General features: G+C 33.5%; 1 protein-coding gene across 1 annotated transcript in view; it reads left to right on the top strand.

Moving 5' to 3' along the window:
* Window positions 1-25,454, top strand: part of LOC139698409 (uncharacterized) — a 127,178-nt gene extending 101,724 nt beyond the window's left edge. Inside the window, exons 4-15 of the mRNA XM_071597306.1 lie at window positions 1,918-2,093; window positions 4,326-4,667; window positions 5,525-5,710; window positions 6,808-6,894; window positions 10,497-10,535; window positions 12,470-12,674; window positions 16,064-16,212; window positions 16,726-16,999; window positions 18,642-18,903; window positions 19,230-19,341; window positions 20,721-20,855; window positions 24,132-25,454. Of these exons, the coding sequence (XP_071453407.1) occupies window positions 1,918-2,093; window positions 4,326-4,667; window positions 5,525-5,710; window positions 6,808-6,894; window positions 10,497-10,535; window positions 12,470-12,674; window positions 16,064-16,212; window positions 16,726-16,999; window positions 18,642-18,903; window positions 19,230-19,341; window positions 20,721-20,855; window positions 24,132-24,275 (2,111 nt within the window). The 3' untranslated portion in view covers window positions 24,276-25,454. The remainder of the gene's footprint in view (window positions 1-1,917; window positions 2,094-4,325; window positions 4,668-5,524; window positions 5,711-6,807; window positions 6,895-10,496; window positions 10,536-12,469; window positions 12,675-16,063; window positions 16,213-16,725; window positions 17,000-18,641; window positions 18,904-19,229; window positions 19,342-20,720; window positions 20,856-24,131) is intronic.
* Window positions 25,455-25,754: the final 300 nt, after the last annotated feature.

Here is a 25,754-nt window from a genome sequence, read left to right on the forward strand (position 1 = left end):
TTTAATGCAACGGATGCGTGTTACCGCAAATCACTAATGAACGAAAATATTATATGAATATACGCCTTTGCGTTTTTCGTAAATGTTTTTGTCAGAATTACGCCTTCTCTTAGTTAATAAAAACTGAAAGTATTAATGAGGTTAAGCCTAATGAATGTGCAGGGAGCTCGAAAAAAGCCAAACAGCAGTCGAAGCAAGGGGTCGTGGAAACATTGTAGTGGTTCTGATGAAATTCATTTCAACCCCTCATTGAAGGAAGTTCGGAGGAATGGAATATGGGGATGGCCGAAGCCTTTCCCTGCCTACTGATTTCATAAGCGCCTCCTCAGGGGCTTCTCCTTCCGTCAGGGCTTGCTTTCCTCTTCCCCTACCCCCCCTTGAATACACCTTCCCATACTTCAACTTTTGGCCACTCGCACGTCATTGCCTCTTGTGACCGAGCTGTAGTTGGTTCCGATGCATTTACCGGATGACTTGACCGCTTTGTGATGAGTTCCATACGATCAGATCTGTGCGGGCTTGGTGCTTCAAGTTGACTGGTATTTGGCTGCCTTGATCGAAAGACTCAATGAAGTTACCTTGCGCCGTATTGAATTCGGAAAGTACTGGTGGCATTTCGTGTGGGTACGTGTGCGCATCAAGCGATTTGGTATTCCGTTTAAAGCTGTTGTGGAGAGAGCGCACGAATTGTGAATGGAGGCAACAAGGAATCTTCATTTCCCTAGCATTTATTGAACCAACAAGAAGGTACTATCCATAGCATAATATTGAGGGCATATAGGGTATGTAAGGGATATTCTCAGATGAACGTTCGTTCAAACACTATTGGTCTAATGGAAAATTCGGGACAAACCGGCGCGTTATGAACGTATTTTTGCAGCCTGTGCCCTGGTTCATTTTCAGTGTTCAAGAAAAATGTCAAAACTAACCGCGAACCATCGGTTTGCATGAAATTGTTAATAAAATCTTTTTTCTTTTCCTATTAGTCCATAAATAATAAAAATAGTTTTTATTGCAATGGATTGACGCATTTTTTCAAAACTAAAAAATACAAAAAATTTAATTATAGCTATATTTTGGCACAACTTTGGCAAAAAAAGTATTTCTCGCATTCCAACATTAAAAATATAACAATTTCCAAGTGTAACCATCAATCGCCTTGACCGAAGGAGACTGATTTTTACGTTTTAAAATTGTTGCATTTTCATTCATATTAGTGAATGACTCCATTAAAAGTTACTGTTGTGGCATCTCCTGCAGTTCTTTGTATAAAAAATGTATTTGATATTTTTGGTGACCTCGAGTAGATAATGACACCTCTCAATTCATCAGCAGCTTTTGAATTATGTCATTTGAATTTTTGTGTAATCTCACCGGAACCTAACCCTTGCAAAAAATGGAGAATTAATTTTTTATTTAATTTCCATTAGATACTCATATTGATGTATTTTTCCTTAGATACTGAATGTACGGACAGTTTCAACATGTACAGAGCCGGATATTTCATGCATCAACGTTAAATGTTGATTCTGTAGAAGTGTGGTAGCATTTGTAGTGATTACAGGTTTACAGATTCATTGGTTATTTCCATTGATAAGTCTAGTGATTTTAAAGGACACACCTACGCATGCATTCAAAATAAGCAGAAGGGGGTCATCAGGTCCAAAATTTTACAATGATGTGTTGCCTTAGTCTTTCAGCTTGCTGTGGCACTTTTAAGAGCGCATCGATTACGATACTGTATGTTGGAATAACAAAACTGGCGTAATTTACTGCCTTTAATACTAATTAATTATAAATGACTTTATTATATTGTATACCTCTATTTCAGTGTCAATACTTATAAGCAAATATTAATTTCCTTCCAGTTAATATCCTATAATAAACTAAAAGTAATGCCCCTCTTTCTTTCTGCAGGATCTCTGTTGTCTGACTTTGGGAGAAAGTCAGGACAAGATAAGGATTTGGTGACACCGGATTTCACTGACTCCCTGAGTGTATATCAGAATAAACACTCAGAGGAGCTTAACAAGAAGGATAGTTGGCGGGGAAGAAGTTTGCTATTCAATAATATGGGAAGAGACCTCACTAAGGTTTGTTTCTACTTATATTGTTGTAATCCTTAGTCCATGTGTTAGATTTTGTCAACAGTTGATTTATGGTCAGCCCACAGAGCAATGTAAATACAGCTAGGGGACAACCATTTTCTTTTGTTTAGAGTAGGCTAATGCGCTGGGTTTCTCTCCCCTTCCTCGATTCCTTTAACACTCTACCCCTTCTGATTCACCCACCTATCTCAACTAGCTTAAATGACCTTAGCTGTTGGGCTCCTCCCCTAATTACTTCTACAGTGGTCTCCTAAATTGTCACGCGAATATTTAGATTATAGGCCCAGGTTAAAATGGTATGTTTTCAGTTACTAATTTGGTAATGTTGTTAATAAAGATGTGGTTTCAAATATGGCCATATGAAACCACTATAACTGACCATCGTTAAATAATTTTTGCCTGTCCCAGCAAGATTTTGAGTAAAGAAAAATGCAAATATTTCTGAAGATAAACTTGAGAAACAGACTGATATCTTCTCATTAGCAGTATGTTTGAATACTACTAATGCCGTTAACATTCATATCTCATGAGCTGCTACAGGGGCATGCAGCAGAGGTTGTTAAGCCACGAGGCATATAGCCTGCTCGTAAAAGAGTAAATAATCTTGGGGTGGATTGATTAGAAAATAAAAAAGCAATTGGTAGCAAAAATTTTAAAGAAAATACAGTCTATATTTTTGCTATTGATAGAAATGAGCTCTTACGGCTAGTAATATATAATAAATGTGAAACTCCAATAGCCGTAAACAGTTCCATAAACTGTTTACGGCTATTGGAGTTTCACATTTATTATATATTATATATATTTTTGCTGATTGTGAAAGTTTGCTGCATGAATGTAGATCCTCTCAATAGCAGACACCTCCCAATATTGGACAATTTTTTTGCCTTCATGAGTATTTACTATTGTAATATTTTGGTATCTGTCATATTCATGCATATTCATATTCATATATTCATTCATACTATTCAGTCATTACAGCCTCTGCTATTCATTGCCTTGAGTCTCTCTAACCTAATTTGCGTACAATGCTCTAAATTTACCCTTTATTCTCAATTCATTCATACTTCTCACATATATCTATTGTTGATTCAACTCATCTATTCTATTGGCATTGCCAAGGAGCATGCTCCCTTTGCAAATGGGTTCACATTCCTTCAAAAACCACTTATTCCTCCACCCTATCTCTCCTAATTTTGCCACAAATACTCATGTGCACTGTAATTATGGTGTTTTGTTAACAATTATGTTTATCCTGGCACACCCAAGTTCCACTGCCAAGCAATAAAGTGAGTGAAATGGAGTGCAGGTTTAAATACTGAAATTTCTGCAGCTTTATATATAATCAATTGTAATATACTCCACTAAACATATCAGTCAACTTCATTTACTGACAGCATTCATGGTTTTTCCCTTTCTTACTTCCATGGGGAAAAAATTAAAGTGATGTATAACAAGAATGGAAGTGCCTTGTATCAGCTTGGGAATTACTGGAAATGGCTTGTCAACTGATCCTTCACTCCCTGCCCTTACACTTAGGCTGCATTCTTTGCACACCCCAAATCTGCAAGTGTTACATGGTTATAAGGGTGGATGGGATATAAACACTCTGATGAGTTGGATTGAAGGAGAATATAGATGAAAAAAGCTCACTCAAGGTTCCTCATATCACCTGAATTTTTCTGCATTTACTCTCTGTCTCTTATCGAGTTGACTGCCATCCATTCTCTCAACATGGCCAAAACAGTGCCGTGAACTTCTCTCACACTAGTCTACAACTGGAGCATCCAGTCCACATTTTTCCATTGCCCACATATGTGCTTGTTGGTTTCAAAATCATAAATACATAATATCCATTCATCATTGCTTTTAGACCAAATACTGTAATATAAAAGATGAATGAATATGTTTTGATTTAATGTAGGAACAAGCATCTTGAATAGCCTGATTATTAAAAAAATCTCATTACTACTGCGATTCCAAATATATTGTTTGTGGTACAAAATGGATAACTTGCATGACCTGATTAGAAAATTATTTAACAATCATTCCTGGAATAAAAAGAAATGTTGAAAAATGTTCTAGATTTACTAAGCTCTCTCTGCGGGGTAATGACAATTCCACAACAATACCAAACTTGAATATATTGACTGTAAAAAATCAAGCAGCATCCTCTCCATTCCAATGCTGATATTATATTTCCTCACTTTCAAACAGGAAAATGGTAAGGAAGTTGACAAGAAGATGGCCCCAAATGGGACTCTTCCATCAGTAAAAGGCCTTCGAAACCATTTTGAGTCTCTACCATGTGTCACACAAGTCAACTCAACATCTCCACCAATTGTGCCTTGGTCAAAGGAGTGGATGGGTGGTCAGAAATCTTCTGATGGTAACCTCTCCCGCACAAAAATTGAGAAGATAGAAAATTCTCCCCCGAGGAAAATAAATACAAACCATAGTATTTCAGATGTAAGGAAAAAACCATCTATGCTTAATCTCAAAGATGATTCAGAAGAATATGTCATGCGGCTGAGAAAATGTACACTTCACTGGAATCCTGTAAGTATTATTGGTTGTATGGCAACACTGCTGAAATATATTTTATTTCTAACTGTCCTAGTCCTAGGCTTGATTTAAAAATTCCCAATTTCCCTTTTTGACCTACTATTAATTAAAGACAACGGGGCTGATTTTAAAATTTTTGAGTCATTTTTGTCAAAATCCATCATCAGTATTGGGTTGAAACTTTGAGAGGAATACAGGCCTCAATAATAAATATAAAATTCAAGAGTAGTCAATGTTTTTGGTTATTTGTATAATTTGAGCATTATTTGTAAGCACATTATAGTGTTGCCTCCATCAGCTGTTATAATGATCATATATAGAGATCACTGGTTCCCATATAGATAAGAGCATTTGTTATATATATTTTATTTTTATTTAAGGGGTAGAAAAGTTTCATTTAAATAATTTTTTCTTGGTTTTTAAAAACTTGTAATGGAAATATTGTTAAGATACTAGCAGTTCTTGTGTGTGTTATAAATAAATCATGTAGCTGAATTATTTATGTGACCATAATCTGGTTTAATGCCCTTTGCATCATTGTTTGAACGTATAAAAAATCTCCACCAGATAAATTGCTAAACCAGTGCAAAATTTATTTAATCATTGAAAGAGAGATATAGCCAACAAAATATAAAAATACCTGTTTAAAACACACATCTCACCATTCCATAATTAAGAAAAAGTTGTATAGTTATTGGCATGTGTGTAAACCATATTATGAGCTGAATGTGACTAATTATATGGTGTTATCTCAGAGGTTCTACCTAATAGAACGCAAGTTGTTAATAGTTTTTCCAACACTTATGTGTGCAGATTTTATGCCTCTACCTTTTATGAATTTTGTCTTTCAGGAGAGTCTCATGGATAAATTATACAATTTAAAAAAAGCAGCTGAGAAAGAATTCAACAGTCATAGGTACATAAATATATCTGGCACTCTAGATAAACTTCCTTCAGGTAGAAAGAAAGCAACCTTTTGGAATGCTTGGAAGAGTAGATACTTCAAAGCAGAGAATGGCTTCTTGAGTGTCTATCAGGTGATGCATTTTTCCAATTCTTGTTAATAATCATCAGTTTATAAATTGAGTTTACAAGTAATAAATCATCATCATGCTCCTGAATAGTAAAAATTGAACTCTTAAAATAAAACTAGTTTTGCCTGTTTCCTGTGGTTTTAATGAACTTCTATTTACCAGTGCCAGTTCATAAAATGAGAATGCCTGTAATACTTTTAATGGTAGCCCCATGAGAGTGATATATGAATGCATATATTATTTTGCAAAGATCCTTTCACCCATTTTGCTGCAAAAGTGCTCCATACGGTAATAATTAATTGTTTATACAAAGCCATAAGCATTTCCTCATTGTGTATAGTTCAATGTTACTTGTAATATTTAATGGATTATATATATATATATATATATATATATATATATATATATATATATATATATATATATATATATATATATATATATATTTATATATATATATATATATATATTTATATATATATATATATATATATATTTATATATATATATATATATATATATATATATATATTTATATATATATATATATATTTATATATATATATATATTATATATATATATATATATATATATATATATATATATATATATATGGGGATCGAGATGGTGCGGGGGCTAATGTACTGGCTTCCCACCCAGAGGGCCTGGGTTCAAATCCTGGCGGTGTTGGATATTTTTCAGAGGTATCTTGATCCCTACTTGAGGTGCTTTGTGGAGGGCACTTTGAGTGAGTACACCATCTGTCAGATGTTAAGCTGTGGACCCCTTGGCACCTTTCGTAAAAAGTAGGCTAATGCCGATGCCGGGTTTCTCTCCACCCTTTACCCTTTCCTGTCCGTCCCCTATGGTGCAAATGACCTCATCTGTCGATCGCCTCCCCTAAATACTACTACTCTATATAAATATCATTGAAATTCCACTTTTAAACTTCCAATTTTGGCTTTTTACCGCTGGCAGTAGAGTATTATACTGAGCTTCTACAAGACTGGCATTCAAATAATTTTGTGTTGGTATGAACATTAGTTTTACAGTATCATATCAATTGTTTACTATATTTTTCTTGATTTGGGCTTTCCAGAAAAGTTCTTCCGAGACTCCATTAATGACCATGCAATTGATGGGAGGAAAGGTGGAAGTCCTTAAACCAATAGGAATGGATGAAAATGTAAGCATTGATGCAAAAATATGAGAGTGAAAACATTTTTACCATTGGCATTATGGTTTCTCAGTAATTTGGGTATAATACCAAAATGTTTGCACACATTTTGCATAAAAGTAAATGTAAATATCAATGATAACTTGGAGTGTAACCACACTAGGTGCTCTGATGGATGACCCTGTATAATTGAAAGAGTGCTTCTTGCTCTCTTTCAATTATGCAGGGTCATAATCACCTAATCACATAATGCCAAAAATCCTTTGTTCAAGCTTATAAATAAACCTTTACACATTCTTAAGTTGAAATTGCACACCTATTAGGAAGAGTGCTGATCAATATATGCAAAAGATATCAGTAATAATGAAGACTTCCTATTGTTGATTTTGAAGTGTCAACATTTTAGTAAATAAAATCTCATTAAAGAAAATTCATCACTAAAATTTGAGGTTTAAGCGTGTACATATATTACTGACCCAATTCTAGTGCTAGAAATTGGGAAGTGATTGGATTAGTTTTTGGTAATTATTCAAACGCAGAAGTGTGTGATATGATTGTAAATGTTTCCAAGAAGATTAATAATGGTTATGTGGCAGACATTTCTTCATAGAATTACTTGTCTAGGCCTTTTAAATTTCATCTGTGACTGATGGACTGCTAAGTACTTCACTGTTGTGCACATAATAATATTAATTGATGAAATGTTATGAAAAAGGCATTGCATTAGATTTCATATGTATAGTAAATGAATTTATGTTTTGCAGTAACTGAGACATTGTATTTATATTAGATATACTTCTTTGATAGAGAGAGAGGATGACATAGCCTATACTTGGACCTCTTCCACTGTCAATACACTAGAGTATATGTATGAACTCAGAGAGACATTTTTGTATAAAGATTATGAAAATTTGTTTTATCTCCTATGTTTATAGCTAATGCACATATCGTGTTTTGTCATACATTCAGTGTCACTTTATTGGCTTTTCTAACCAGTGAAATTTTCCAGCTTAGCAAAAGGGAATTGATTCAGTTTTTCTTCCATCAGTGATACATCCGTCAGCACCTATTTCAATTTTTATCTGCAGTATCATCCATTTAATTTCAAACTAGAAACTTTTATTTTAATTCTCAGTAGTATTTGCTGTCACTTCAGTTCCTGTTAATATAATTTATAATGTGAGCATATCAATTTTCAATTTGTAATCTGGTCATTTGTACAAATTCTGCTTCACATAACCATGTTTATTCATGTATTGGATATAATGTACATTGTAAGTGTATATATGCCATAGTATTCATTAAATCCCTCTGAACTTTGGCATAATGGTATTGACACTGGCCCAATTCTTAAAATAAGTCGATTCAAAATTCCCTTATGAAAAGCAGACTGTATTTGGAAAGAGTTTTGCCACTTGCCACAAAATAGCAGCTGTGAAATCAGCAGTTAGGTAGACATTTAGATGAACTCTTACTTTTATCTTTGATTATTATTGTTTTTGATTAGAGATAGATCAGAATTTGATCTGATCGTATTGAATCCAAGAATTCAAGATTCCATTCAAATCCTTTGGCAACCTCATACAATCTTAAAAAATTAGGTTGTGGTTTGCTTACCTATGCGCTGATCCTTAACAACATTCATAGGTTGGAATGGTGAACTGTATCTTTATCCTTTTTCCCATTATCAATTTTGAAAGAAATAAATCTAAATGTAAGAGGGTGCTTGAAACATGCTTATATTTCTCATGCTGATTTACTTAGATGAAAACTTTTTAAAATATTTTAATTTGTACACATAATATACTCAGTGGTATCAGGTCTAAAGTTAAATAATTTCAAAAGAAGCTTTTATAGCAATTAGTATCATAGCCTTAAGTGATAGTCATAAAGTTTTCTCACTTTGGTTAGCATGGTAAATAAAATCCATTGTGTACATCTTGATTATTTAAAAATAACCACCAACGATGTGTGACTATGCAAATAGCTAGTATTTAATGCCGGACAATATATTTTTGATATCTCTTCAGCTGTTAGCATTCATTTTATAATAGTATTGCAACATTTGATTAAAATATATGAATTTTAATGTCATATTTCACTAACCATGAATGGTCTCTCATGGCATTTTCTACTAAATGTATTGCTAGTAGTTTTCAAGCCACTCATTACCCATTGTTCTGAAGAATTAAATATCCTATGCAATTTTTAAGGGTTGATTATTATTTGCTACAAAAAGAAACATCCATTCCACTCCCATTTTAGTGTTTTGTGAGCTTTGCAATATCAGTTTTAATTAACGAGTAATAGAGTTATATTTCCTTGCCTGTTACATATTTAATTCTTATGTCAAGTAATTTACTTGCATTTTTTGCAAAAATACAATTACAGTTTAGCCTTTAAAAAAAGTAATCTACATTACCATGACCCAGGCACGTGACTGTGTGCCTAGGTTTCGTTGTATTTTAAGATTATTTAAGCTTCCTCAAGAATGAATTATGAAAAGCCTTGAGTAATCAAGAGAGGTTTCATCATTAAATATTTCTAAAAATAACAAAATATTTGAAGAGGACAATTTACATTGTGCTAAACCTTGCACACATTCATTTTAAGGAATAAGATAAACTTTGTAAAATTTGCAAAACATTTATTAATACATTACTACCAATTTCCTCATATAAGTGACATATTCAAGTACAAATTTCTTACATGACACTAGATAATATAACTATGCGAAGGCTCAGAGAAAAAGACAGTCGGAGAAAAGATATTTGATAAGAAAATTCTGGTAACCATAGTTTGAATGCAACAATTGCTAAATTAATGCAACAATTTGAGTGTAAAAATCATTCGCCTTGACTGGGATTCGAACCCAGATCCCTCAATATCCGGTCGAGTGCTTTAGCCACTTAAGCTACCGAGGCGTCCTCTTAAACTTTGAAATTTTGGGGCTTTTGAAGGAACAAGATGTTGTGACGAAATACCGTACATACAATGTCACAGGCATTCGTAGTCGTGCGCGATGTGCCACAGTCCACGAGGTCCACAGTCCACGGGGATTGCTAAATTAATTTAAAAACACTACTTGTTTGGTTATAAAAAAAGGTAGTGTCGTACATGGAACAAAATCTGTGACAAAATGCCATTACACATGCACAAAAATTTGCTGTTCTTTTGATTCTACTGTTCAATGATGCTTACAAAAGACCAACGATTGAGAATATTTGGGATTTTTTGGAGGAGTGAGTGAGATGAATGGATTAAGGAAATGAAAAAAAATTAAATAATTTTCTGAAATGGGCAACTACAACCAAATATGTAAGCAATTGAAAATAATTTAATGATAGTGAGGAAGCTAAAAATGTTTAAATTATTTTTCACCTTCAGCGTTTCCTTCACCTTCAGCTTTCACTCTATTACTATAATAATTAGCTCTCAACTCTTATTTAAATGTAATGACTACAGTTTAAAGCATGGTGTGCTAATTCTACCTTTGATTGATGTTATTTTTGATTGCACAAATTAATCCAAAATAGAGAATAAGCTATAATCTTAAAACCTTTTATGAAATAAAACTGTTTTGTTTTATATCTTTATTTTTTTGTTTTCAGATGATGCGAAATTGCACCTTACTAGGAATTGATGATGGGGTAAGTCATTCTTTGTTTCTATATAACCTCACAATTACAGAGATATAATATAAATGTTGAACCTGATACTAAGCCACTCCCTGTATCAATGCAGATAAAGAGATGGCTTTTAGTAATGAAAAAATATCACAGGGCCAGATATTTTTGTCTGTAACTAATCTTAAGAAAAAATTTCTTGCCGCAATATTTTTTGTATTGACACCATTGCAAGTGTGTTGGTGGTCAAATGTGTAGAGCAGAGAAAATCTGAAATAATCAATGCTCTTTTCTATGTTCAAACATTTTGTGTGAAGGTCTTAACCCTTTCTTACTATTACTTACAAGAAATTTGTTATATCCACAAGTGGCAATGTGGAAGAAGTATTTATTAACAAAAGACCACCTACTAGTATTAGTAGTAATTGGAAAAAGTAAAATTTGTGATGAATTTGGACGTGCAAGAGAAGTTCAGACTCTTGACTTGTATTTTTCTTGGATGAAGGGTTCTCGGGTTCTCCACTAAGTTAGCTCATCCGTAGCTGAGGTTTTAATGGACAACTAATCCATTTACCTTGGAGAATTGAGTTCTGAGTCCCATTTTCTGTGGGGTATATATACTATTGCCAAATGCTCAGGTGTCTCCTGATTGATCAGCACTTGTTATCTTATTCTATGCTCCTTACTGGTCTAGACTCTGTGTTTCCCCTCTGCCTCCTTGATAATAGGTTTACAGATGATACTAAGTGTGCAGCCTGAGTCTTGGCTGAGATTGTTTGATTGTTTGGCTAACTTTTTGCAACCTTGGCACTGATTCCACTTAGATACTATGGCCCGCCAAGGAACCTCAAGGAGAGCACCCCCTTAAGATCCATTGTCACTGTCCTTGGCTTTCTAATGTACAACCAAGCAAAATTTCTCTTTGGATTACTTCCACCATCAATCATTGTGAGCATCAAATGAAGAACTCTTCAGACTTTGTGAAAACCCTAGTTGATATACACCTTGCTCCTATGGACATAATAGTGTGTCTTAATGTGGTCACCTGTTTCAACATGTGCTGACTTCAAGATACTGCTGTTACAAAGGCAATTTCTATGGACAGATGTTGGGCATTTCCATGGGGCTTCTGCTTTCCCCAGTCATCATCAACCTCTTCATGGAAGCATTTGAGGATAAAGACCTGAACTTGGCATTCCAGTGCCTGATAAACCTTTTTAGATTTGCAAATGACACATTCATTATATGGTGGCACAGTTTGGAAGCACTTGATGAGTTCCTCCCTCACATGTACAGCCATCATCCCAATATCAGCTTAAGTATGGAAGTAAAAAAAACAAATGGCTTCCATTTCTGGATATCCTCAACCAGAGGAAGCAGAATGGTACTATCAGCCACTTGGTCCACCTTGAGCCTACACACTCAGGCTTGTACCTTAATGTAGAGAGTCATCACCACCCTACCCACCCCGACCACCCCACCCACCAACAGTAGGGTATTTTGGCAACCCTCATTATACTTTTTAGTGACAATTAAAGGTAAATTCAAATTTGAAGCAATGCCTCATATTCTTCCACTAAACTGCCCTATTGCATCGACTTCTGTGTTGGTAGCTGAAATCTATGCTAGTCTAGGATATGCTCCTTTTGTCTTACCTGTAGTTGCTTACTAATGTAATTGCAATTTTTCATTAAAATTTTGTAAATTTTGAGCAAAAAATGTGACTAATGTATACATGTTAGTCACCCAAAGTTTCAAGTAAAATATCAAATAGCATGTTGTTAAGTTTATTTTCTCAAAGATAGATTTTGTTTTATGTATTTAGTGTCTGAATTTGGCACATTGCTGAAGTTTTACTGTTTTTTACAGAGTTAATGTTATTTCTATCATGAAAAAATATTATTCTTTTTAAGCCCTTGCAAAGATAAGAGTTTTATAAAAGTTTATTTTCTTTGCAGAAGGGGCATTACGTGGTTGTGAAGTGCCCAAACGAGATTGAATCCAATGCATGGCTCACAGCACTGCAGACACAAGTGGTAGAAAATTATGAGTCCATGTATGTGGAGCCATTAGCTCTAATACGTGGACCCAGCTGTACAAAAGACACACTCATCATTGATTTAGGTAGCTGTTCACTGAGAGCAGGAGTACTTACTACTCAGCGTAAGTATATAAGAATTATAAAGCAAAGTTATTAATCATTTTATAATTTAATAAATTTAAACTTAACAATGAAAATATGCAGTAAGTCCTCTATTTTTCTTGGCCCAATTAATCTCATTTCTGTACATTGTACATCCTGGCCAAGTAGTGTGGCTGAATACGGTACTTTGTGTTAAATGACTTTACAATTTTATGTTTTAAATGTACCCTTGTAAAAATATCTTGCGCTAATATTTTCTGGTTAGCTTCCTTTCTTTAATTCTTCTTTTCCTTTCTTTCATTATTCTTTTCATCTATCTACAGGTATATTCCATATTCTTGTACGTCTTCCCTTTTATATTGTCTTGGGGATGAATTTATTTCTAAATCCTCTGCCTAGACATAATATATCATAGTTGTTATCTCCCTGTATCTCTGGTATTTTCCATGTGACCTATATCTACTGCAGTGTTTTAATCATGTGTTAATTATGGAGGTAAACGTTGCTCAGCATAATTCTTTCCGGAATCTTTCTCGTAAAGTGAAACACACATTAAGCAAAAAGTTTCTCCCATATTAATTAAGATAAAATAAAATAATGCATTCTATGCTGAAAAAAATAAACTATTAAACGATTAATTCTAATAAAATTAAATATACATGTTAGCTTCCCAGCTTTGTGAAAATATTTGCACTAGGACAGAAAAATCACAAAATTTCATATTATTTTTGTGTTTTTCACATGCTCAAAATTGTTTCATGGTACATTTTTATTTATGATGCAAGAATTTTGGTTATTGAGATCTAGATACATACAGAGTAGGTTTTTGGCTGGATAATTTGTTCATCCCACCCAGTCATGATGGCCTTACACACACTTCAGTTTTAAACACTGAATAATTTCTGTCCATGTAAAAAATAATGCTATTGGCAAAGTTGTGTGGTAAGTATTAACTTGAGGAACTTTTTGTTAACATCTGTAAATACTCAAGAATTTTGGGAGAAGGTAAAGTAGGAAGAAGAAGAGCAGTAGGAACATGTGGACTAGGGAAACAAAATGGAAGAAGGGAATGAATAGCTTTTGAGGTTCTGTTAACAGAAAAATTGGACTTATTAAATACTATTTCTAAGAAACTTGAAAATGAGATATAGGTGGAAGATACTCAGAAATGAAAGAAGATACCAAATTGACTACATTTTTTAGTGCAAAGATTTAGAAATCAAATAGGGATCTATAAAGAATATGAGCCATGTACTGAGCAATGGATATCATTCCAAGGGGAATTTCAGAAAGAAATGAAAACACATAGTTATAATAGATTGATTGAAGAAATATGGCAAGATCTGACGAGTAAATTATTGGAAGCGCTAAGTGAAACTGCTAGCCAAAGGAAGCATTTGAAAAGCAAATGATGGATGATAGACAAAATAATTAACATAATAGAAGGGAGAAGAATGCAAAAAAAATCAAGGACTAAATAAGGGCAAACATTTTGCAAAATGTTAAGAAATTGAAAGGCCTGAATAAAAGCCATAGAAGATAGATTAAAGAGCTTGGGTAAAGATGTCCAACTAAATCTGAAGTGGAAAGACCAGCAGAACCATGAGACAAATGGGCCTCTTCAAAGAATTCAATGTGAAGTCAAAGTCAAATGCCATTTGGGATAATAGCATCAGTCCTATTGAAGATGGAGACAAGAACAGAAGGAAAAAGTATTTGGGATTCTTTATAATGGAAAAGAAATGCACTCCATAATACTGGAAGAATACTATATGGATACTGTTGATTATGATGAGAGAGGAGGCTAAATTCACATATCTAAATTTGATGCCGTAGTGAATCAGTATTTAACAAAATGAACTAAGAACTAATTAAACATGTACGAAATCAAATTCTGGTATGGCAAGGCAGCTTGATATGTGATAAGTATTTGAAAGGATAAATACTGACTTACCTTTAAGGAGAATTTAATCATGCCTATAAAGAAATACACAGGATAGACGAAAGTGAAAGCAATAGAATCATTCTGATGATGCATCATTAAAGATTGTGATAACATTAATTTGCCAAATAATGAGGAGTAAAGCAGAAAATTAGTAGAGTGAGCACCAATTTAGATTTAAAAGAAGCAGAGAATGTGAGAAATTTTCTTGCTCTCAGCCTTGTGGTAGGAAGGAGGATAGCATCGGACCAACTTACTTTTATTATAACTTTAAATTTGGAGAAAGCTTTTAACAATGTGGGATATAATGCTACAAACACTCTCAAAAGAAATTATAAGAATATGAAGTTGAAGCAAGCACTACATAGAGAGCAGGTGGCAGTGATTACATTTGGTGAAAGCTGAGATTGAGCTAAAATAATGAAAGGAATGAGGCAAGATTGCTCATGAATACCTTTGACACAAGACAAAAGAAAGACCATACTGTGCTTTCCAGATAGCATAGTTATACTTGAAGAGAAGAAAGATCATCTCGCATACACATTAACCTACATGAAGAAGGGGATAAACAAAAATTACAAGTGTGATAAACAAAGCTTAGGTAATGGTCTGAAGTTTGAGTCTGAAAGATAATCCTCAAATACGACTGAGAAATGACATTCTGGGAAAAAGTGGAAAAATTTTATATTTATGCGGTAAGATCACTGGTAATTGAAAAAACAAGGAGGTAGTAAGCAGAATAGGAATGAAAAAAGGTCTTCCACCATAAGAAACAGCTGCTGATAATTTTGGTATATCTAAATGTAAGGGAGAAGTTCATAAGAACTAATAAATGTAGTTTACTATTATACAGTTCTGTGGGTCAGTAGGGTGAGCAGTAGGGTCATTGGCGATAAGAGAGAGATATCTGGTTCTACTGAATAATAAATAAAGTGGATTGATAAAATAACTGATGGGTAAGGAGGTACTTTGAAGAGTAAGTCTTTTAAAGAGGGAAGCTTATGGAGGACACTTAGCAAGAAGATGGAAACTAGAACCATCATGAAGTGCAATAACTAATGGCCATCATCATTAAAGGAAATATAGAGGGGATGAAACACAGAGGAAGGAAAGAGATACATTTTGAGAAGCAAATGGTGGAATACATCACTGGGAGGAAATTTTAATGGAAAGAAAAGATTATTAGGTAACGGGATAGCTTCGAGAACTGCTGCAAACCAATCCTTGGATAGAAGAAGCATGGTGTTGATGAGGATTTTTAGAAGTATCATATTAAATGTTCACATTATCATGGATCTAATTTATTCATGTATGCCTTCTTTCGTTTAGCCAAAAAACTTGTTTTTCTTCCCAATGTGATTTAATTGTATTTTGTTTGTCATAAAAATTCTTATTGTATCCATTTTAAATATAGATTTTTTCCTTTTTATGAATTAAATTGTTTGTTGTGCTTTTATACATTTTTAGCATCCTTGCCTCAAATATTTTTCCCATCCGTGATGGCTGTACACAAGGAGAGCAGTGAAAGATGGTTCGGTTTTGATGCTGTTTCACCTGATGTCAGATCCGAGTCCAAGATGTTTTTTCCTATTAGACCATCAGCAAAGATAACTAAGGTATCATTAACAATGAAAGTATATTTTAGGGATCCATTTATGATGTGGGGAGAACTTGGCAATCAGAGCAACTAGTAAACCGAATCACCAATTCTGGGGGAAATGGGCAAAACTTATTTGTGAAGTGTAATGAAATAGTGTATGGCAAAATGTATTGGTTCTTTTTTGGTAACTCCTTTAGGCCATCAGTATATTTTTATAAGAGAAATCTTCTACCTGATTCACAGAAAATTTTATATGCCTCTGGAGTTATTGAATTATCTGAGTATTTATCCCCTTAGCTTACATCTTATTTTAATTATCAAAGCAACTTTGCAAGTTTATAGGCTCTCTTTCAGTATAATTGTAGTTTGCTTTTCATTTCACGTGCATCATTCTGAAAGACTATTCCTTTTTCCCAGATAATTAATTGATTTTGAGTTGTTTTGTAAATATTTAGTGGGAAATTTATTTGGCCATATGAGCCTTTTAAATCCCTGAATTACAATCAATGATCTGCATCCTTTTTTTCAGTATTCAGTGGATCTTGATGGATGTTATGGCCTCATAGAAAAAGTATTTAAAATGCTTGCTATCCAGCCAGATGGTTATAACATATTCCTGTCTGTTCCTCGCTCATTTAATTCTCATACACTTTCAAACATTGTAAATACAATGTTTCAGAAGTGGAGAGTAAAAAGTCTGAGCATAAGTCATCAGTCAGTTTTGACATTATATGCTTATAATGCAAGGAGTGGCATTGTGGTGGACATTGGTGAAAGAACTGATGTGATTCCCATTAGTGAAGGTAAGAGATTTCACAGCATTCTCATAACTTTTGTCTCTTGGATAGAGTGTGTGTGTAAAATGCCTTTTACACATGGAAAAATATTTTAAGAATTTAATTTACTTTTTAGTTGTCTTTTATTCACAGTTTCAACAATTCACAAGTTTATAAACTTCCATCATTAAATCATTTAATTTTCAAATGTTAATTTATCCCTTTTGGGTGTCATCTATTGCTCTAAGCAGTGCCCATAAACTTTCTTAAAAGTACTGGCATTATTCACTCAAAGTTACTGTTTTCTAATAATGAATTGAATTGTCATTGAAAGAAAGTGATATTTAATGTGGCTATCACTTGCTGGAAACTTAAAGCTATGCTTTACAATATTTTATCATAGTTTTACTTTTTTAGTATTTATGTTTATTTTAGTATTTCTTTTAATTTTTATCTAATTTGTGGGCTATATTTTAAGTATTTATAATTTCATTAATCTAATGTATCAGGTGTGGATAGAACTTTTAAAAGCCAGGCAAGCAATGCAAATGCATGTGGGAAGGGATATTGCTAATGAATATTTTCGAACCAACTTAGTTGCGAGTACAAGCACATTTTGCATCAGTGGCAGCTGTTTAAAGTTGAAACATGTAGTTCACCAGTCACTATAGTATGGTGTAGGTGAACTGGATGAACTAACATTGGCTGTGACTGATGCAATAGTGGAGCCAAAGCAATGACACTTGTGCCAGATATACTTTACACATTTAGCTAATAGTATGACATTAATTGAAATTTTGGCAGAAAAATTATCCAAATAAAAATATGTATGCTCCCTATATGTTTAACAGCTCTCATATCTCCTGAGATGTCAAATTTTTTTAAAGTATTCAAAAAATATTTTTGCCACTAATTTAAATCCAGTAGTTAGGCCTTGAATGTGGATTTGATTCTGGTGGATAGTGGTTTATTGGAATTGATGGTGGTCTTAATGTGGTTGAGTGTCATCTAATGAATGGTAAATCAAAGATAAGTTATCCTGTATTGGAACATATTATTTTGTGTGGTATCCTACAGAGATGCCATACAATACTCTGAATATTTTTAACTATTATAAATTACCATGCTCGTGCAAAATAAAAATTCTATGGCAATCTGCAAAGTTAGTAATCCCTCATTATGAAAGTCTTCCTCCAAGTGATGCCTGAGACAGTGTCTTATCATAATTTATTTTTCACAATTAATACATAAGTACTAATATTTGCTTCCTAATCTATGAACCTCTAGCTTTATCCATAAGCTTGAATTCAACCCACCTTCTCGAGAATTAAAGAATTAAAATTTGTTGTCTCAGGTGTAACTTTGTGGAATTTGCATAACATATTGAAATATGATGAAATAATTGACTTTGAAATTCCACACACTTTGACTTTGTAATTCCACACACTAAAGTGTGTGGAATTACAAAGTCAATTATTACATCATATTTCAATTAAAGAATTAAGCGAATAACTTTCTTGTTGATATACCCTTCTTGAAATTTCAATCTTATGATTTCAAACAGCTAAATTAAAGAAAGCTATTTTTATGAATACATTATAGAATTCATGGGGAATTATAATGAGGTCAGGCAATAGATTTTATCCTCATTTTTTGTCTTTTATTTTAGGTTATATACTTGAACGAGGTGTGACTAGAACACCTTATGGTAGTCATCAAGTGATTGAGATGTTAAAGCAATTACTGAATGAAAAGAATCACTCATTTGCAACTGATGTGGAGACTTACTTAGTTAGATATATTGTGGAAAATCTGTGTTACTGTGCTCAAGACTATTCATCTGAGCACAAAGAAGCATTGAAGGATCTTCACAAGGTGAAGAAAGAGATCTCAATCAAGGACGTATATTGTGATGCAAATGTCAATGTTGAGTAAGTACATATGTATTTGTTATGACCTCTTGAAGGGAAATTTTGATGTATCATTCAGTTCTCCTCATTTAATGATTTTCAGTAGTCAACTGGCTGTCATCCTATAGAAGTGGTGACAATATCATTTTACTGTCATATTCTAGAAAAATAATGATATTATAATTTAAATTTTAATTAAGATAAATGGTAGGCTTCTTGGAGTTGCTACTTTCTAAATAAATACTTTGAAACCTTGAAGTTTTGCATGAATTTCTAATAATTGTAAGCATGAAATAACTTACTTGATTTTATGATAATGCATTATATTGTAACCCTCCTTTTACAAGCTCCATCTCCTTGGACATTGGACGATTCCAAGCACCCGAGGGTCTTTTTAATCCAGACATCTGGGGCCATGACAATATAGGTGTCCACAAAATGGTGCACAAAGGAATTCAGGTGACGTTGATCTTTATTCTGAATTGCTCTGAATATATTTGGCATAATATACCTAATAGTAGGTCATAATGTTCAATTAGGAGTTGCATGGGATTGGTATTAAAATTTAAAAAACTGTTTTGAAGAAATATCACAGAGTACCATATAAAGTATACTACACTCAAAATGTGAAGTATACTGTATATACTAAACTTCTCAAAGAACCAGTCTCCCCTGGTGAAGAGTTTCCAAGCTATAACAACACAATTTTCCCAACAATCCAAAGACACCAACATTTTACCACCACACACAAGCAAATCAGAGATACCTGGTCATCCTATCATCGCCAATGCTGTGAAGTATGAATTAAGATGATGGGGTAATCTGGTATCTTGCTTTTGGGTGGAAGTAAAACTTCTCTGGTGTTTTTAGATTTTGGGAAAATTGAATTATACATTAATATAATATTAATGCATTATATCCTCAACAGCACCATATCTTTCAATTAATATATTACAGTTGTGTTTATGAAAACTAGAGGAAGCTAAAACCTCTGTGTACACCCTTGTCATGGAAGTAAGGAATCATTATTCACTTTTAGGAACTATGGTCCAGGTGACTCTTGCTAGGAATGAGTACCCACATTTCTAACAAACAATATCCATATAAACTGCATGGAAATTTGATGAGGGGAAAATGGAGAATTACTATTTCATAAAACTTGTTCACTTGCCTTGCAGATATTTCACACAATCATAGTTCACTAACCCACACCACCTACTTCGACTTTTTTCTGTAAGATGCTCATTCATCAAATTGTGTACCAGAGCACAGGCTCTCCTTTCTCCCCCTAATACCCTACATGGCCCTTTCCTTTCATTCCTCTTGTGCTGATGCTTGGCCAAAGAAAATTTCATGATAGCATCTTATTCAGCTATTGAGTTGTAGCTATTAGATAGGATTAACTTAAAAGTCAAAACAGCTCGTGGCATAAGTGATAGGCACGCAGTTGTGATATACATAGGTATCTCATATTGAGGGATGGGGGAAGATGGCAAGTAAAAGCTACCATCAGCATTAACCTACCCATAGCAAGAGAACTAAATTTCTCAGTTTAAAGTCACATCTGATGGGTGGAAAAATTATTAAAACTGTTGAAAAATTTAAGTTTCCACTGCACTAATCCCTGAATTTATTGAAAAATTTTCCCTCAATATTGCAACTATACTACAGCCACAGAGATTCAAACTTGGACCCATGGTGTGGGAAGTCACTGCATCAAATAGCACACCAATCTGATTCTCTTTAGCAGTTCATTTTTCAAATGTGATCAAACCTTAAAATGAATTGCAGATCATATTTTGAGCTACCTGTTATCTAATTCCTAAATTCTTTTACAGGAATGTAGTATGGATATACGTAAGGAAATGATCAGAAGCATCTACTTATCTGGAGGAGTAACAATGGTTCCTGGATTTGCAAGCAGGTTGCTGCTTGAAGTAGACAAGCTCACCCCACCTTCTATAACTCCAAAGGTGAAAAAGCAATTTCTTTGCATGCAAACTTTGGCAGTTTTTTTGCCTAATGATAATTATAATATTTTATTATTTTAATCTAGTTTGTCTGAAGATTTGTTATGCATGCAAATATAACATATTTCAAGGTAAATAAGATTAGAATGGTGATGTATTTGCAGAAAAAGGTATAGAGCATATAAAAATATATGAGGGATATCGATTAAAATTTCATAAAAATTCATTAATAGGATAAAGAGGGTGTAGAAATTTAATAACTTTTTCGTAAAACCTGGTAAATTTTCTTCATATATAAACTTGATTGGTACTCAGTTAAATTGAATTGTAATGATTTAGGTCCATTAACAGTACAATTGGTTGTTTTAGATGCAGTGGAACCTCACTTAATGAGTACTTTGCACAGCAAGTAATTCACGTAAGGAGCAAAAATATTGGTCCCAGAAACTACTTCCTCAATGAGCGACTTTTTGCATAACAAGTGAGGAGGAGAGGGTAATTAATTCCCACATTCATTGCATGCCTGCTACTGCAGTTTGTATCTAGCACTTGTTCTGCTAGCATTTTAGCATTGCAGATCACACATTTTTCCAAAATTGCATTCAAACATATTATTAGAGATTTTTTTGTGCAAAGTTAAATAATATTTTGTGTATAGTTTTAAAAATGACCCCAATGAAAAATCTGCAGGAAGAAAGCCATAAATGAATAAAAATAACAGTAGAAATGAAAAGTAAAATAATTGAAAATCGAGAACAAGGTGTGAACTTGGCTGATCTAGTATGCGCATCAGCATTCAGTCGACATCAACAATTGGCCTTTTCTTCAAGAACAGGGACAAGACTAACAGGATAGATGCTTCAAATAGAGTGACAAGAGTATCTACGCAGCGGTTACGTATTCTCAAAAATGTTGAAAGGTTTCTTCTCATATGGATAAATTAAAAGCAGCTGCAATGCAACACCATTAATGAGAATATAATTTGGCAGAAGGAGAAAATGATTTTCATTGACCTTGTCAATAAGATGTCAGGATCATCAATTTAGATGTTTAAGGGGAGATTCAGATACTTAAGGGGAGCCGTGTTGTGGTTCGAGAAGTTTACAAGAATAACCAGCATCCATGGCATTGAGTGGCATGGTGAAGCAGCAAGCTCTGAGTCAAAGGCAGCAGAGATCTAAATCAATGACTTCAAGAAGCTCATAGATTCTGAGGGTTACCTGCCACAACGTTTTTAATTGTCATATTTACAACAGCAGGCTAAACCAGATTTGGAGTTCATGGAAAACTTTGCATCATACTAAGAATATGAGGCATTGCTCTAATAAGGCAGTGGCGATGCACACCATTAATTCATTTAACAATCATTCTGAGTCGCATTTTTACCAAATTTTGAAGCTTTGGTGAAAGAAATCTCTAGACCACTTTCTAGTAAAAATGAATTAGGTACATATCATATATACTTAACAATTTATTTCAATTCTTGTTTGCTTTTACAAATAGTTCGCATTCCCTGTTGTTTCATTCTGAGATAGAAGAAAAGGTGAACATGATCCTCGATCCAAAACAAAGCATGCATAATTTTTTTTGAATAAACCTCGTACATAATTTAATATTTTTTGCAATATTGTATTTTACATTAATTTATATGCAAAAAGTTGATTCAGTAAATGAGTGTTTCACTTTGAGAAAGATTGCGGAACGAATTATGCTTATTTTATGAGATTCCACTGAATTTAGAAAATCTTGTGTAGCAATGGTGGTAATTGTCATTAGTCACATATTGGTATCTTGAAAATTTAATTGGCATTTGGAGAGGACCCAAATGAATATTAAGTATGACATGATAAATGAAAATCACGAAAGAAATTTTAATATAATCTAATGTGTTGAGTTACAATTTATTGGGCTAAGAGGGATGTCGCCCCTCTTCTAATGCATTGTATATTCCCTGAGAAACTGAGTCCATGGGCACTCAACCTAAATTAAAATGAGTGTCGAAGGCATAAAAAATGGTTACCTGTAATAGAGTTTTTGATAATATCAAAAGAATAATAGAAGCTAAGTGTTGCATTAGTAATGATTAGAATGACCCCCTGAGATATAGAGAGAGAAGATTGTCATGCAATATTTCATTTAAACTTGAAGTTATGAATTACCCTTTGGAACACAGAATCAGGTCAGCTGAAAGACTAAACAGCACACCTCTGACTGAGATGATAATATGAGCATCGTATCATCTCCTCCGTCAGGGTTCAGGAGGAGAAGATTAATTTAGTGAATGCAGAGAGGAGTACGCAACTTTAAGTTCATGTTTACCTAAATGGCTACAGTGAGCATTTTAAAAGCTGGATAATAAATTACAGGAAGAACAGGATTAGTTTCAACAAAAATGATTCTTATTGAAGCGAGAAAATTAGCAACAGGTATGCCTATTGCTGAGTTTTGGGATAGCATCATGGTGCAGAGATTCGTGTAGAGATATGGTCTGTGTATATGTAATAAAACTACAATAGCATAAAAACTGCCATTTGATTACTGAGGAAAGGTTATAAGGCACCAACTCATGATGTCACACCGGTGGGAAGAATGAAATGGCCATCAATTTCTATTGTTTGTGATAGGTTGAAAAATCCTGACAGAAAGTTAAAAGCAAGACCATTATAATGTTTTTTAAACTGGTCAATTAGAAATGTGATGCAATTAGCAATGATGGAATTGAAGATGACAGTGTATGAGGAAAGTGACAACTTCAGTGAAAATAACTGAGGAATCAATTTATCAACAGTGATGATGAATTTCTGGGATTCTGCTATAAATAAACTTTTATATAGTTGCTATTTCTTTAATGTAATAACCCTATTTTTTAACATTAAGTTTTAACATTAAAATACTTTGATATTTGCTGTCTGATCAAAGTATATTTCATAAATTTCAACCTAAAAAATCAAGGTGCAACTTATGCACAATTTGTCTAATGGACCAGGAAATATGGTATTATTATTCTTTATGGCAAACAATAATTTTTTTAAATGTTAACAGTTTTAGCGCAATTTGTATGTGTGTTTTTCATTAAATAAAAATGTGAGAAGTACTGAATAATTCTTATAAGGTTTTAATGCATAGAATATAATTCATCTAAAATTCTAATAGACAATGAGTTTTAAGAGTAATAGATTTTTTTATTATGCTAGTGGAGTTAAATCACATTGTTAAAAATGAAAATTGATGGTTTATGAGTAATGCCTTAATTGATTTTCATGTTACACTACTTTACAGGTTCATGCATCTCCTTATCGGTACCATGCTGCATATATTGGAGCCTCTGTTCTTGCCAATTCTGAACAGGTCTCTGAATTGACTGTTAAAAGGCAGGAGTGGATAAAATCTGGCTATGAAGTGCTCAGTAAATGGAATATATAAAGTCATACCTCTTATTTTAAACTTGGCCTATAAACTCATGATGGTGCAACCTTGCCAAGATGTCACACATCTAATTTTTTGTTCCAGTATTGATATGTATTCTTATGGTAGGAAAACATCACAACCTTTTTATATGGCACGCTTCTAATTTTTCTTTGAATTAATGCCCAAAAATAGGGAGAAAGTTATAAATCATCATCCTGTTTTAAAAATATTTTTTAGGTGGTGCATTGCCATTGCGTTCATATATTGAGTAACATAAATATACCAACATATTGTGTATTGATTAATGAATGGAGTTTGATCAATGTCCTAATGTAATGTATGGAACCATTTTGTATCATATGGTTATATGTAGGAGAATATTTATTGTAAAGAGTGTTACAAAATACCAAAAAATTAAATTTTCAGTTTATTGTTGGTTGTTTGCTCTTTTAGAACCATTATTTTCCAAATTAAACCACCTCTCTTAGTTACAATGAATGGCATTTGGTTCATACAAACGCTGTGTGTTTCTTGCCTGATAAGTGTAAGCGATGCATAGAAAGCGTGCAACTAAAGCTGTTGGAAATGTATCCATATGCATGTAAAAGTATAGAGAAATGTTCCCATAATTTTTGTCTGCCTTGGACATTGAAGGAGATCAAAGCCAAGTTGAATGAAGTTCATGGCACATCTGCTCCTGTATTCTTGACTGTTTACATTTGGGTAAGTGATTTTAAACATGGCTGTACATCCACAAATGATGAACATTGTTTACAACATCCAGTGGAAGTGATTTCCTTCAAAACAACAGTTTTTGGTTTTATCCTCAACCCTCAAGCAATTACAAAACCATACCATTACTGCAGACATATAGGGCATGAGTAATTTGAGAATATTAAACACACATTGAGAAAGAGAGTGTCTCTATTTGCACTATCTGTCACTATTTTTAGGTAAATTACTGCATCCACTTGATACACAAGGAGGCAAATACTAAGGTATTTAATCAAAAGAAATTAAAACCAAATATTGATAGAAATACTGAGAGATAATTTACTTATGTTAATATACTTTAACACATAATTAAGATAATTCATTTAAACTCTATTTGCTACATGATACGTATATCAACTTGTATCTATGATTGGATACGCTCCTAAATGCATCCAAAATACATTTGCCTTTTCAAATGCCTCTACTTTGCATTTTCATTTTATTTCAATCACCCTCCACTTGAACACAATTGCAGAACTGCATTTTAGATGATGGAGCTTGCTACCATGAGAGTTGTCTCATATTAACCAGAGAATAATTCTTGCTGGAAGGCCTTTTAGTTCCTATTATTTCCAAGAGGAAAAAGAATATTTTTTGCGGGGAAACCTGAGAAGTGGTGCATTTTTATCCCCAGTTAAGTGGACACAAAATACCCAATATGAAGTTACCAACTGCAAAAATGTCATCATAAAGATTTTTTGTAGTTGTATGAAATAAAAC

This window comes from Hetaerina americana, unplaced genomic scaffold, assembly GCF_022747635.1.
Source record: "Hetaerina americana unplaced genomic scaffold, ioHetAmer1.1.p SCAF_85, whole genome shotgun sequence".
NCBI lineage: Eukaryota > Metazoa > Arthropoda > Insecta > Odonata > Calopterygidae > Hetaerina > Hetaerina americana.